General features: G+C 49.9%; 1 protein-coding gene across 1 annotated transcript; it reads right to left on the bottom strand.

The window, feature by feature from the left end:
• Window positions 1-6,673: 6,673 nt before the first annotated feature.
• LOC134966006 (ferritin heavy chain A) lies at window positions 6,674-12,215 on the bottom strand. The gene is made up of 4 exons (XM_063942456.1): window positions 11,950-12,215; window positions 9,449-9,595; window positions 8,674-8,799; window positions 6,674-7,006 (listed from the first exon to the last, which is right to left on the bottom strand). The coding sequence occupies exons 1-4, from the start codon at window positions 12,049-12,051 to the stop codon at window positions 6,851-6,853; spliced, it is 531 nt and encodes a 176-aa protein (XP_063798526.1). The 5' UTR covers window positions 12,052-12,215; the 3' UTR covers window positions 6,674-6,850.
• Between the last annotated feature and the right edge of the window lie 4,116 nt (window positions 12,216-16,331).

The following is a 16,331-nucleotide window of genomic DNA, read 5'->3' as shown; positions in this document are numbered from 1 at the left end:
CCTGCCGTGCACAGAGCCTGAAACAACTACACAGTAAAAACCCGGACCGGAGTATCAGCTGCGCTCAGGTTACTTCGCTAACACTTGCCTCCCGGTTGCCATGGCGACGTGGCAGCACAGAGCAGGAGATCCTAACAGTACCCCCCCTCTGACGAGGGGTCAAAGAACCCCTACCACCGGGTTTATCGGGGAACTGCGAGAAGAAAGAGCGTATCAGTCTGGGGGCATGAAGATCACAACTGCGCACCCACGACCGCTCCTCCGGGCCATACCCCTTCCAGTGCACCAAAAATGACAGCCGACCCCGAACCATCTTGGAGTCAAGAACCCTTTCAACCACAAACTCCCTCTGACCCCGTATCAGAAGAGGAGAAGGTCTTCCACTGGAAGAAGGATTACTAACCGCCAGTTTTAAAAGGGAACAATGAAATGTTTTATTGATACCCAATGAACGGGGCAGATCTAACTGAAATGCCACCGGATTGATAACCCTGGTGATCTTATAAGGGCCGATGAACCGGGGGCCAAACTTATGAGATGGCTGTCTCAACTTCAAATTCTTGGTGGACAACCAGACGAAGTCTCCTAATTTGAAGCTGCAGGGTCTTCTCCGCTTATCAAAAACCCTTTTGGTCACTAATGACACAGACACAAGGGCTTTCTTCACTTTCCTCCAAATACCCCTATGGACCGAAACAACAGAGGAACCACTAGACGTGGAATCCAGGGGGTCAAAAGAATTGGCCTTAGGATGATGCCCATACACACAAAGGAAGGGAGAGATCCCTGTAGCAGAGTGAGCCGCGTTGTTATAGGCAAACTCCGCCATGGACAGATGAGCAACCCAGTCAGTATGACACTTGGAGACATAACACCTGAGGAACTGCTCCAAGGACTGGTTCACCCTCTCATTCTGCCCATTAGACTGTGGATGGTAGCCTGACGACAAGCTCACAGAAATCTGGAGATCAGAACAAAATGCCCTCCAGAATTTGGCCACAAACTGGGATCCACGGTCAGAGACCACATCAAGTGGCAACCCGTGGAGGCGCACAACATGCTGCATAAATAACTCAGACAGGCATCTGGCCGATGGCAACCCAACCAGTGGAACGAAATGCGCCATCTTCGAAAACCTGTCAACGACAACCCAAATGGCTTTCATCCCCGAGGATTTGGGCAAGTCCACCACAAAATCCATGGAAATGTGGGTCCATGGCTTAGACGGAATAGAGAGTGGATGTAATGGGCCGACAGGAACCTCTCTAGGAGTTTTATTTTGGGCACAAACGTCACATGCCCGAACCCACTGATCCACATCCCTAGCCACCGAGGGCCACCACACCGCCCTAGACAGCAACTCCCGAGTTCTGGCAATACCCGGATGCCCTGCCGACCTCTTGGCATGGAATTCCAGGAACACTCGCTGTCTTAACCTAGGAGGCACAAACAAGAGACCTACCGGAAGGTCTGGAGGAGCCTGCTCCTGTGCTCTAAGGACTAATGATAAGAGGTCCTGGGTAATGCCCACTTTAATACATGATGGGGACACAATGGGCAATGGCTCCTCGGTGGTCTCTTGAACTGGAGCAAAACTCTGCGAGAGCGCATCAGCCTTGATGTTTTTTGACCCAGGGCGATATGTTATCAAAAAATTAAAGCAAGCAAAAAACAAAGCCCATCGTGCCTGCCTGGCATTGAGCCGCTTCGCTGACTCTAAATATGCCAGATTCTTATGGTCGGGGAGAATTGAGACCACAAACTTAGCCCCCTCAAGCCAGTGTCTCCACTCCCCGAGTGCATCCTTTATAGCCAACAATTCCCGGTTACCCACATCATAATTCATCTCGGCAGACGAAAATTTACGGGAAAAGTAAGCACAGGGATGAAGGCGATTATCAGACACCCCCATCTGAGAGGGCACTGCCCCAATACCTATCTCAGAGGCATCCACTTCTACCACAAAAGGACGCTCTGGATCTGGGTGTCGCAGCACCTTGGCCGAGACAAATGCCCTTTTGAGACGGGCAAAGGCCGCTTTGGCCTCACAAGACCAGTGAGCAACATCCGCCCCTTTCTTAGTGAGTGCCACCAAGGGGGCCACTATAGACGAAAATCCAGCGATAAACCGTCTATAAAAATTCGCAAAGCCCAGAAAACGCTGAAGCGCCTTCAAACTAGTGGGCTGCACCCAATCCAGGACTGTCTGTACCTTAGAACCCTCCATTTGGAAACCTTCTGAGGAGATAATATACCCTAGAAATGCGATTTGCTGGACTTCAAACTCGCACTTCTCCAGCTTCGCCCCAAGCTGGTGGTCTCTGAGTTTCTGGAGGACTAAGCGTACATGCTTCCGATGTTCCTCCAGGGAATGAGAGAAGATTAGGATGTCATCTAGATAAACAACTAAGAATCTATCCAAATATTCCCTGAGCACATAGTTCATGAATTCCTGGAAGACTGCCGGGGCATTAGAGAGCCCAAAAGGCACCACCAAATATTCATAATGCCCTGAGTGGGTATTAAAGGCAGTCTTCCATTCATCCCCCTCTCTTATTCGGATCAGATTGTAAGCACCGCGTAGGTCAATCTTAGAAAAAATTATGGCAGTACGAAGCTGGTCAAACAAAACCGAAATGAGAGGCAGTGGGTACGAGTTTTTAATCGTGATACGGTTCAATTCCCTGAAGTCGATGCAGGGTCGCAACGAACCGTCCTTTTTACCCACGAAAAAGAACCCCGACCCAACTGGGGACTGTGAGGGTCTGATAAATCCCTTAGCCAAGTTCTCCTGAATGTACTCTGCCATAGCCTGAGTCTCAGGACGTGACAGGGAGTACAACCTGCTCTTGGGAAGCTTAGCATCCGGCAACAAATCAATGGCACAGTCATAGGGGCGATGGGGAGGTAGTACCTCCGCAACTTTTTTGGAGAACACATCCGCAAAATCTGCATAACATCCTGGCAATCCTGGCAAACTTAGCTGCGAGAGCCTGACTGGAAGGCTCAAGCAACTCCTGAAACAATCACTACCCCAACTAAGAATCTCCCCAGAGACCCAGTCAAATTGAGGGTTATGGGCCCTTAACCAGGGTAACCCCAAAACCAATGGGGCAAAAGAACAGACAGTCACATAAAAAGACAATTTTTCAGAGTGTGTGGCTCCAATAAACAAAGGAATTTGGCTGGTGCAGGAGGTAATTTTACCCTGGGACAATGGTTCCCCGTTTAACCCACAGATCTCAATCTCTGATGCCAAAGGTACTGAGGGAACAGAGTGTTCCAGGGCGAATTGACGGTCCATGAAAACCCCATCGGCCCCACTGTCAACAAAGGCCTCAGTCTTGACAGTTTGACCGAGGATCTCCAAAGTCACTGGAATGAGAAAAGTCTTTTTAGGAAATTCTGACTTCTGGCCTGACAGGATATTTCCCATCACCCTCAGGCCCTGAAGTTTTCCGGTTTTTCTGGGCATGATACTACAACATGACCTTTATTCCCACAGTACAAACACAAACCCTGCTGTCTCCTCTGCGTCTTCTCACGCGAGGAGAGGCGGGTAGCCCCAATCTGCATAGGCTCCTCGGAATATTCCTCAGAGTCTGAGGTTCCCTTGGGAAAAAAGGAAACTGCGGTCTCCCTTTCAAGCCTACGCTCTCTCAGTCGTCTATCCACCCGGATGGATAACTGCATGAGCTGATCTAAGCTATCAGGCGAGGGATATTGTACCAGTTGGTCCTTTATCTGGTCAGAAAGGCCCCTTCGGTACTGGTTTCTCAGAGCTGGGTCATTCCACTGGGTATCATGAGCCAACCTCCGAAACTCCGTACTATAAACCTCAGCTGGCCGTCGCCCTTGCTTAAGAACCGTAATCTGAGCCTCGGCTGAAGCCATCTTGTCAGGGTCATCATACAAAATGCCCAGTGCCGTAAAAAAAGCATCAACACTTTTAAGCGACGGACAGTCAGGCTGTAACCCATATGCCCAGACCTGTGGGTCTCCTTGTAGCAAGGAAATCACCATGCCCACCCGCTGAATCTCCGACCCAGAAGACTGGGGCCTAAGCCTGAAATATAGCTTACAGCTCTCCTTGAAACAAAAGAACTGCGAGCGATCTCCAGAAAAACGATCCGGGAGATTTACTTTCGGCTCCTTAACCCCTGAACTTGCCGCTACTGCTGCGGGAGCTCCGCTAGCGGCCTGCGGGGTGTTCATTTTAATGGACATCTCATTAAATTGTCGAGTCAGGACCTGCACCTGATCGACCACCTGTTGCAAAGTATTTTGAGGGGTATGCTCCATATTCCCACAAAATTTCAACAGGAGTAAGGCTGCTGAATATGTTACGCACACCAGTGGTCAGAGATAGAAATATAGACACAAGGAGAGTATCCACAATCCTAACCCCCACTTGCAGGGCACAGGTTCAGCTTACTGCCACTAAACTGACACCTGGACGCCCTGCACAGTGAGTGAGGATTAAGCAAGCAGGTCTGAGAGTACAGCCGCAAACCTGCTGGGTTCACAGAATAGCAAAAGAACCCCAGCAGGTCAAACAACTGACTCCAGTCTTACTGCTAGGTCCGGATTGGCAGAATGAAGTACCGAATCCCAAGGCCTATTCGCAGTAAGCAACAAGTAAATACAAAGTCACACAGTACTAGCTAACTCTCTGGAACTGACTAACAAACAAAGATTCAGCAGCATTTGCCTAGCCTGAGAGGATGGTTTATATAGCAGGTGCTGTCCTCGCCCCACTCAGACCTCACAGACTGAGCACAAAACCAGCGCCGGATTCCCTGCCGTGCACAGAGTCTGTAACCACTACACAGTAAAAACCCGGACCAGAGTATCAGCTGCGCTCAGATTACTTCGCTAACACTTGCCTCCCGGTTGCCATGGCAGCACAGAGCAGGAGATCCTAACAGTGGGCAGCGAGTAGCAGGCAGCAGACGGCATCATCATCATCACCATCATGAAACCTCTGACAAAAAGCAGGTAGTGTAAGGGGCATTACTATATGAGGCATTTAATATGGTGTCAGGGGCATAATTGTGTGGGGCATAATATGGTATCAGTGGCCTTACTCTGTGGGGCAAAATGTGTTCCATAGGGCATTACTGTGTAGGGCATTTAACTCTTAATTACTCTCATTATGTTGCCGATTAGCTGATCCCAGTGAACTGTACATGGAATATTTGTTCCCTATTGGCTTCTGCGTATTACAGCAGGATGTAGCGAGAAGACTTGTACCAAGGCCTCATTACATTACATTTCCAATGTTTACTGAGTGTGACCAATACAAAACTCATTTAACAACATTTACACTTTTACAGGCTGTGAGCAAGATGTTGGATTTTATTTTGAATCATAGGGGATAATTCAGTTATCGGCACTGTGACATCTAATTAATGTACGTAAAATTGTAGATTATCCTTGGTATTTCCCGGGGTTGGAAAAACATTTCGTTTTCCCTAATGCACACTGAGTGAAAAATAATGGATGGGTATGGATGGGTCAGCATTAGGAGGGATTGCTGACTCCAGAATGCCATTGGAGAAGCTAGGGGTGTCTCCAGGTAAGCTGGCTCTCAGATGCTGTAGGAGCCTTTATCATGTGGCCTTACACTGGGCATTCAGACCCAGACATATGTGTAATTATTTATGGGGTGGGTGTGGGGTGCGGTGGCCCATGCGTCGGTATGGCTGGGCGGCTTCAGGTCAGCACACCCTAGCACTTTATTAACATTTATGATTTTCCCTATCACTTTGTATATATTTTTGTATTATTTCAATCACACTTCACTTACATAGCACTTATGTGCTTCTTATTATCCCTTATTAATTTTCACCTGTGTGCTGACCTGGGGTAGCCGACCTGTGCCGACGTGATGGGGTCCTGCACCCCGGACCCTTACCGAGTATTACGGACCCCCAGTGACGGAGACGCCTTGCCGATCGGCCTGGGGGCTTAACCCTATATCTGCAGATATACGCAACTAAGATCTCGGTATTATCTGATTATTATGTAGTATTATTTTTCACTCAGTGTGCATTAGGGATAACAAATTTTTTTTTTTTCTTACACAGAATTACCCCTCCTTTTTAGCACCTGAGTGACATCACAATCTGATTGAGCAGTTTGCCAATATATGTGCATTATTTCCCGGGGTTATAAGGAAACATCCACCGCAATATTTTTAGTCAGGAGTCAGACATCGGCAGATGAAGTGCCCCACTGTTCTCACACATGGTGTAACTGGTAACCAGTAATGACGTTTATATATATATATATATATATATATATATATATATATATATATATATATATATATATATATATATATATATATATACACACACACACACACACACACACACACACACACACACACACACACACACACACACACACACACACACACACACAGTATACAATCATGGCAATGGCTGTGGAGGTATTGGCTTGTATCAGAGCCAGATTGACATACACATACAGTACATATATGATTTTGTGGTGAGTTTTTACTTTAAAAATGATTACAATAATACAAAGATGACCTTATAGTTAGCCTTGCTTTGCAGAGAATAATACTGGGCAGTTGTGCAGCCGCATTTGCAGCTGTTCCTGCATCAGACCCCTGAGCCGGAACATTAAGGGAAGACACGTCACATGCAGAAAAAAACTTTATTGGAAGCTTGCTGACAAGCACAGTCACTGCTGCTCTACAGGTAACATCACACAAGGTGCACATCTCATTACCCCTGAGGAATAGCCCCCAGGAGACAAGTGGAACCAGGAATTATAGACACAGAGTAGACTGGTTGTATCCTCTCAGGAGGGAGACCTCTTAGCTGCTCTCTCCCAAGGTGTGCTTGTCAAACAGGTACTCGCCCATGCCGTTCTGGGGCACCCCAAGGCGCTTCAGGTTGGTGATGTAGTCTCCCAACTGCTTCATAGACTTCACCTGTTCCTCCAGGTACTCCGACTCCAGGAAGTCACAGAGCTAGAAAGGAGACATATCCGTTATATACAGGCTACCCCCCGTCATACACAACTCTGCAGAGGGTGGGTCATAAAGTGCAAATTCTACTACAATGGAAACTCTAGGGGTAGATTTACTAAATCGTCTAATTATTAAAAGAGGAGGTGTTGCCTATAGAAACCAATCAGATTTTGCCTCTCTGTTAGATTCTAGAAAATGATAGACTGAATCTGATTGGTTGCTAATGGCAACTCCTCCAGTTGTCTATTTTAGAAGCTTTAGTAACTCTACCCTAGAAGTGCTATGGACAAAAGGTGTACAACAGGTCCATGTGCAGGAACTAGCTGTAGCTGATGTGCTGTTATGTCAGCAGGTAACCCAGGTAGTGGCAAGAACCCTAACAGTGTATAATGTAGCAGTTATGAAGTCAGATTGGAGCAGTTACTGGTACGCATTGCTGCAAGTATCCCGGTACGGGGCGGTACGGCGTACCTGTAAGAAAATCCCAGCAGGTACATCGTACCGCCGGGCCGCCACCTTGCAGACACTGGGTTTTGGAGAGAGGAGAGCGCAGCACGCGCCTCTCCTTTCCTGCGAGTCCCGACCCGAGTCCGGCAGTGGCGGCGGCAGCGCCGGCGTGCACAGAGCCGGTCTGGCAGCCAATCAGAAGACACTGCTGCCGGACCGTGAGCCCTGATTGGCTTGCGGACCAGCGCCAGTTCAGCAGACCGGACTGAGGCAGGAGAGGGACAGGATGAGCGTGTGCTGCGCTCTCCTCTCCCCAGCAGAAGACAGTGTCAGCCCCAGGCAGCAGCAACAATGGTAAGTTGCACTGCTGGGGCATATCTGGCACTGTGGGGGCATGTGTATCTGGCACTGTGGGGGCATGTGTATCTGGCACTGTGGGGGCATGTGTATCTGGCACTGTGGGGGCATGTGTATCTGGCACTGAGGGGGCATATCTGGCACTGAGGGGGCATATGTGTATCCGTCACTGCGGGGGCATGTGTATCTGGCACTGCGGGGGCATGTGTATCTGGCACTGCGGGGGCATATGTGTATCTGGCGCAGTGGGGGCATATCTGGCACTGTGGGGGCATATGTGTATCTGACACTCTGGGGCAATGTGTATCTGACACTCTGGGGCAATGTGTATCTGGCACTGTGGGGACATATATGACACTACTGGGGGCATTTGTGCATCTGGTACCATGGGGCATTTGTGCATCTGGTATTGTGGGGCATTTGTGCATCTGGCACTGTGGGGGCATATCTGGCACTCGGGGCATATGTGTATCTGGCACTGCGGGGGCATGTGTATCCGGCACTGTGGTGGCATATGTGTATCTGGCACAGTGGGGGCATATCTGGCACTGTGGGGGCATATATGGCACTACTGGGGGCATTTGTGTATCTAGCACCGTTGGGCATTTGTGCGTCTGGCACTGCAGGAGCATATCTGGCACGGTGGGGGCGTATCTGGCACTGTGGGGGCATATGTGTATCTGGCACTATTGGTGTCATAAGTGTATCTGGCCCCCCAATATGTGTAGCACGCCCCCATTGTCATTGGCCACATCCATTTTTTTGGCACGTGCGCACACAGTACCTATAACACATTTTTTCCACTTGCACCACTGCTGGTACATTTGCATGCTAGGCCAGTTACAGGACATCTAGATACTTACATGTGGGTCCACCTTGTCAGTGGCCAATTTGTGCAGGTCCAGGAGGGCCTGGTTGACAGTCTTCTCCAGCTGCAGCGCAGCCTGCATGGCCTCCAGGGTGTTGCCCCACTCGTCACGTTCTGGTTTCTAAGAGAAAGATCAGGAGGCGTTTATTGTTATAGCTACATGGATACTGAGAGAAGCTACCTATAAGATGTGGGTTAGCCATTGTGACATTGGTTTAGTGTAAATAGAGAAAGTAGTTCTATATAGAAAGCATCTCTTGCTTCCATTTGGCGGCACTGAAATCAGATCAAGCTCCTCCGTGGTTTTTGGGAACTGATTTCTCAAGAACCAACCTAGAAGTTCCATTTCAGTATGATCCAGACCGCCATGAAGACCTCAGACAGAACAGATTACGAGGAAAAGAAAATATTTAGACCTTTATTGTCAGTTGGGAAAGTACTAACTAGGTAAATACCTTTCTGATATTTACTGTAAAATGAAAGGAAATAGAACAAGGAGCATCAGTAGTTTGTGACAGAATCTACCACCACCATAGGTTGGCCGGTCAGTTCTACAAAGTGGGGAGGAAGCGTCACTAGTGATGTTCCACAATGGGAGGGTGTCAGGTGGACAACAAGTAGTAGAGTTGCAGTTTAGCGTATTTCATTAGTAATTAGTCTTCATTTATGAATAATAAAGTCCCAGGACTCCGCGTTACCCTGACAGCCACCTGCACAAGATTCTCATCGCTGAGCCCAGATCTCCAGGCCAGAGAGGAGGCTGTACTCACCTTGAGGTCCTGCAGGACAATGCGCCCCCCACGCTTGTTCTGATACTTCAGAAACTTCTCAGCATGCTCTCTCTCCTCGTGGCTCTGGTTCTTGAAGTACTCAGCCACGTGATGAAGGGCCACGTCATCACGATCGAAGAAGAAGGACTGAATGGGGAGAGAAGATGAGTTATAAAGATTGATTTTTAAAAGAAAGCTCTTGTAGGAAGAAGCTGATAGCATTGTTAGGATAACATTTCATGTTACAGATTAATTAATGAAGTGTTTTGCTTCATTCAAAGGGGCAGAGCCTAAGGGAAAGGGGGCATAGCTTCCTGGTAACGCCAATCTCGTCACTGTGGGGCCCCCCAGGCTCCCCTACACTGTGAATAGATGCTGTGCGCACGGCACCTGTTCACCTGCTACTTACTCGCAGCTCAGCTATGTAGACGGTGGGACAGTCCTTGGGAAATGGGCCTTTCCCACTGAATGTGGAACAGTTGGGAGGTATACATACAGTATATGCTCAGTGTCAGGGTTCTCACTGTATCACAAGATATTACAAGTGACTAATCCATATCTGGATGTGCATTTTTTGGATTTACTTCTGTTACCGTCAGAGTAATAGAAATCTCACTGCTACGCAGGTGCTAGATTAGCAAACCATTACAGGGAGCATATAAACATGGCACACATGTGAATAATTTCAGGATACCACATATAAAGGAGTGCAGATGTCTGGCATTAATTGGTGCTTAGATGAAGGAATAAATAAAACTACTGTATAGATGGCAGATAAAATGTATTTCATCATTCCACTCTATCCTGTTGCCGCAGCAGGAACAGATCACATTACGAGGGTGAGGCTCTCCATCCCCCCCGCCCCGCTCTATGTCCTGGTGTGGGAGCGGTTACTGAAAAACACATTCTCTCCCCCCAGGGAACAGAGATAAGATGTGTACAGTGTACGAGGGCACAGGGTGTATGGAGAACTGGAGTCACAGAAGAAGCACATACTGTACTAGGACACAGGGGTGCGCTCTGTATAAAGAGACACACTAGTCATGTAGGACATTAGAGACTGTGTTCACATAGATCTAGAACAAAACAGCAGATGTCTAATCTACTACACAACCAGGAACTGACTCCCTACGGTTACCATCTGCGATGGAAATACAAGATCATGCTGAGACTTGTAGTTCCACAACCCTTGGAAAAAGACATATTGCCCACTTCCAGCATCAAGGTGACTCAAGAGAAAATCAAAGGGGATATAGGTGTATGTATGTAGGGCTACTCATTAGGGAGAGGTAGGTGTATGTATATGGGCCTACTCACCAGGGAGAGGTAGGTGCATGTCTATGGGGTATTCACCATGGAGAGGTAGGTGTATGATATTGGGTACTCGCCAGGGATGGGTAGGTGTGTGCATATGGGGTTGTTTACCAAGGAGGGGTAGGTGTATGTATATGGGGTTACTCACCAGGGAAGGGTAGGTGTATGTATGTATGTATGTATGTATGTATATGGGTACTTAGCAGGGAGAGGTACGTGTACCTATACGTATATGGGGTACTTACCATGAAGGGGTAAGTGTAGGATGCATACAGCTCCAGATTCACTCACCAGGAAGGGATAGGTGAATGTATATGGGCTATTCATAAGAGGAAGGTAGGTGTATCTATGTGGGGGACTCACCATGGACAGGTCGGTGTATATATTGGTAGTACTTACCATGGAGAGGTAGGTGTATGTAACTGGGGTACTCACCATGGAGAGGTAGGTGTATGTAATTGGGGTACTCACCAGAGAGGGGTAGGTGTATGTAATTGGGGTACTCACCAGGGAGGAGTAGGTGTATGTATTTGAGGTACTCACCAGGGAGGGGTAGGTGTATGTATTTGAGGTACTCACCAGGGAGGGGTAGGTGTATGTATTTGAGGTACTCACCAGGGAGGGGTAGGTGTATGTAATTGGGGTACTCACCAGAGAGGGGTAGGTGTATGTAATTGGGGTACTCACCAGGGAGGGGTAGGTGTATGTATTTGAGGTACTCACCAGGGAGTGGTAGGTGTATGTATATGGGGTACTCACCATGGAGAGGTAGGTGTATGTATATGGGGGTACTCACCATGGAGAGGTAGGTGTATGTATATGGGGGTACTCACCATGGAGAGGTAGGTGAATATATGTATACGGGGTACTCACTGTGTAGAGGTAGGTGTATGTATATGGGGGTACTCACCATGTAGAGGTAGGTGAATGTATATGTATACGGGGTACTCACTGTGTAGAGGTAGGTGCATGTATATGGGGGTACTCACCATGGAGAGGTAGGTGAATGTATATGTATACGGGGTACTCACTGTGTAGAGGTAGGTGCATGTATATGGGGGTACTCACCATGTAGAAGTAGGTGTATGTATATGTATACGGGGTACTCACCATAGAGGTAGGTGAATGTATATGTATACGGGGTACTCACTGTGTAGAGGTAGGTGTATGTATATGGGGGTACTCACCATGGAGAGGTAGGTGTAGGACGCATACAGCTCCAGATTCACCATACGGTTGATGGCAGCTTCGCAGTCACTGTGGAAGTTCTGGCGCACCTGGGACCCCATTGCAGCGTTTGGTGGTTTTTGGTGGCGGAAGAGTCACAAAAAAAGTAGTAAGTGAATAGAAGAGATTCCTTAGTACAGAGAGGAGACTCCGAGAGGGTTCCGTTCAATCACTGTTGAAGCAAGAACTCAGCTCAGAGCTAGAGATGTCTGATCACAGCAGGAACACGGCTCAGTATTTATATCCTGCCCAGGAGACTCCTCCTGCACTGACATCACCCACCAGTAACGACACACCCATCCCCACAGCCACATACAGGGAGGGGTGTCGCTTGTAAAACATGAAAAGCACAGACACAAATTTATGGCAATATCTATATCATTACATATACTGTATATATCATTTCTGGTTTCATTGAGAATTGTTCCATAAAGTGACCACTTTTCAATTGAATTTACAGGTTGCAACACTGGGTGCTTGTAGTTGGAGATGGACCATAAAAGGGTTTATTCACAGCTAATATAAGATCTGGGGGTGAATGTATTAGGCTGTGTGACGCAAGCATCGGCGAGTTCTCAGAGAGACTGCCCAATGTGTGAAAGAGATAATCGTTTAAAGGTCAAAACCAGAGTAGTTTTGCTATTTAAATAATTGCCCCTTAGGAATGTTAGACAGCCTCGCTGGGAACTCGCAGATGCTTGCAGTGCACAGCCTAATACATTGACCCTCTGTGTGTATTTATGTGAGGTTTTCCCATCTGTGATATATGCAGCGCAATGGGATAAGCTGTGTTACTTTTTGTGCTCAGACTTTTACAGTGTGTAGGACACATAGGAAGCGTATAAACCAGTGATGGGCTGCCTGGTACACCTCCAGGGCTGCATCTGTGGCCCTCTAACATTCCGTAAAGGTCAGCGTTACCCTAAATCTAATTATTAAATTAAACCATTAGACTTAATGGCTCCTCTAGACCCCCCTTGTCTCAATATACTCCAATATGCCCTTCAACCAAACGTTTACTTCACTAACACTTCGGGTGGGATGTACTAAAGCAGAAATGCAGTAAAACCCCCGTTTTCTGGGTTTTTACCGCATTTTCAAATGTACTAAAGCCCCGACGCCTGGCTCCAATGTGGAGGGTTACCCTTTAGAAGCCTATGTGCTTCTTACCGTTCGGATCCTTCCAGGGGTGGATCCAGAAGAAAATTATAGGGGGGGCACCATGGAAGGGGCAAGTACATTTGCGTGCGGCTTCGATGCATGTGAGGTGGCGCTTTTTATACAATGCCCACAGTTGTAGCGCTCATTATGCAATGTCCACTGTACTGGTAGTGCCCCTTATATAGACCCCATAGTAGTGGTGCCCCTTATGCAATGCCCGTATTGCCCCCAGTAGTAATGTTGCCTGTAGTAATGCCCGTAGTCATTTAGCGCCCTAGTAGTTATGCCCCCAGTGGTAATGCCCCTGCAGTTATCACCCCAGTAGTTTACCCCCCCCCCCTTTAGTTTAGCCTCCCAGTGGTAATGCCCCCAGTAGTTTGCCTGCTTGTAGTTTAGCTACCAGTAGTAATGCCCCCCGGTAGTTTGCCCCATTGTAGTTTAGCCCCTGTAGTTATGCCCCCCTTGTAGTTTTAGCCTCCAGTAGTAATGCCCTCACAGTGCCAGATTCAAAAATGCCCCTATAGGGCCAGATCCAAAAATGCCCCCACAGTGTCAGGTATACAAATGCCCCCACAGTGCCAGGTAAACAATTGCCCCCACAGTGCCAGGTAAACAATTGCCCCCACAGTGCCAGGTATACAAATGCCCCACATTGCCAGGTATACAATTGCCCTCACAGTGCCAGGTATACAAATGCCCCCACAGCAGGTATATAAATGCCCCCCCTAACTACTGCTGCTGCTGCTTCTCCGCCCGGCTCTGGGGGTGTCTGGAGGAGAGCGTGGCTATGTCTGGCGCCGGTGGCGGCGGCGTGTAGGACTTCAAACTAGCCGCCAGTTCGTGAGCCAATCAGAGCTCGCGGACCGGCAGCGGCGGCTCCTGCTTGGCTGCCGGTCCGTGAGCTCTGATTGGCTCACGAACCGGCGGCTGGTTTGAAGTCCGCTACACGCCGCCAGACATAGCCGCCCTCTCCTCCTGACAGCTGAGAGACGCTGGCGCCGGACTGAGCGGCAGCGTGTCTCAGTGACACAAGCGGGGGGGGGGGGGGACGGACGGACGGGGGACAGAGGCCACAAATGACAGGGGGAGCATGTGCCCGATTGCCCCCCTCCCTGGATCCGCCACTGGATCCTTCCCAGCATGCCCCGCGGCCACTTGCGCAGACAGACTCCCAGGGCCGAAACCCGGAAGTCCGGGAAACTAAATGCATCTCAAAGGACGACTGTTATCGGCAGAGCTGTCCTTTGCGATACTAATTGCATATGATAGTGCATATATGGTTAGTATCGATGTAATGTGTGAGAGGTGCGGCTGCGCGTGTGGTGGTGCCTGCTGCCGTGCAGGTGTAGTCTCGGTACTCACCAGGCGCCGCTCTCTCTCACCTTCAGGTACCGGAACCTTCAACGGACCTGGCAATCTTCAATCGGATCCGGACATGGCGATTCCCTTTCGGAGCTGACCGACGACCGAGCTGAGGAGAGAATAGTTTACCTTAAAGGGGGTATCGACCCTTCTTCCACTGGAAAAGGGGATACCCCAGGGGTGACCGCGACCTTCACCGGTTGGGTGAAAGGTCATCACTGGCACAAAGCCTCAGCCACCCAGCTTTCACACACTCGCGCTCTCGCACGTAGTGTGATGAAAAGGATTCTCACGTCCGTGAGCAATCCCGACTCCGGCGCTCGGGGACAGACAAGGGACAAACATACACGGATGCTACTCACCGTCACAAGTCTTGCACTCCAATCTTCTCCACTTACAGGTCCCTGTAAGGAGGCAAAGAGAAACAGCCGTGCAGGGCCAAGAACTACCCTAGTGTGCGTCCGCTACACTAGCTACATAAACAGAGCCCTCAAACTAGCTCGTGTGAGTGGTGCAACACAACTATGCACAACTTAAACAAACAGACACTTTGCCCTGCACGGTAACAACATACACAATATCGGAATACAAGATCACACGGTGCTGTCCCTTTACACCCCTACCTCTGGAAAGGGGGTGGGCGCCGCACGGCCTGCCCACCTCCTGTACACGACCTTCTATGAGGCTCAGGTCCCGTGGACCTGCCTACCTAAACACCTCAAGGTACCTGGGCCTAGTGCCCAGTGCCACCTTTACTCACCTCGGGAGGGCACTTATTCCCTGGGCCTAGCGCCCCCTAACTGCACACAGGCCAGAGGCCTGACTTCACCCACGGGCCTAGCGCCGCCTAACTTGTCACCCTTTGGGTGCCCTGGGCCTTGTGCCCAGGGTCACCTTATATATACCTATTGCCCAGAATACACTAGGGCCTAACGCCCTCTAATGCCCCACAGGCCTATTGCCTGATCTGCCCCTCGGGCCTAACGCCCGCCTATCAGCCGCTTAGGTGGCTTGGGCCTAACGCCCAAACCACCGACTATGATGGTGACCCCAACCTCCTATCTGCGCAACAGGCCTAGTGCCTGAATTGTGCCCCCGGGCCTAATGCCCGTCCCTGGTGGTCGAGGGAGGAAAAGGGAGGGGGTAAAAGTTGCCTCACTGAGGTCTCACCTGCTCCAGAGATCTCCAGCGCCCTCTTCTGCCGCTGACCCGTCCTGGCCAGCGGCGTCGCCTCCGCTCCTCCGCATCCAGCCGCCGCTGGACATCTTCTTGCTGGAGCCCGACGTCTTCCGGCCTCTTCAGCACCTCTTTCCACGGCCGTCTTCTTCTTCTCCTCGCGGCGTCTCCCCCGCTCACCCGCGCGGTCTTCTCCATCCGAGTACCGGCCGCTTCTCTCCCGCTCTTCGGCGCGCTTCTGCACCTCTTCGGCTCCCGCCCGGCGTCTGACGTCAGACGCCGGGGGCGGGGCCTATGATGCGGCGAGCGCCGATTGGCTCACCGCGTCCCTCTCTGACTGGCCGCCGCTCCGGGAGCCGCGATTGGCTCCCGGAGGGCGCCAACATTCAAAGCCCTCCGCAGCCTCCGGTCCGGTGCAGGGAAAAGGGTAATCCCTGCACCGGACACCCACCGCCGCCATGCACCCAGCGCTGGGGACAGACAAGCTGCCCCAGCGCTGTCCCCAGCCAGTGACAGCACCACTGATGTGCCCACAGGGCACATCTCTACATTTCCCCCCCCCTTTTTCCTTTGTAGTCCCTACAAAGTTCCTCACGATGTCCCTTGTCCGCGGGTCAGGGAATTCCGAGATCCCTCCGGCGAG

Source organism: Pseudophryne corroboree, chromosome 10 (genome assembly GCF_028390025.1).
Source record: "Pseudophryne corroboree isolate aPseCor3 chromosome 10, aPseCor3.hap2, whole genome shotgun sequence".
Taxonomy (NCBI): domain Eukaryota; kingdom Metazoa; phylum Chordata; class Amphibia; order Anura; family Myobatrachidae; genus Pseudophryne; species Pseudophryne corroboree.
Note: the sequence above shows the minus strand (reverse complement) of the source record. Positions and strands in the feature narration are given on the sequence as shown.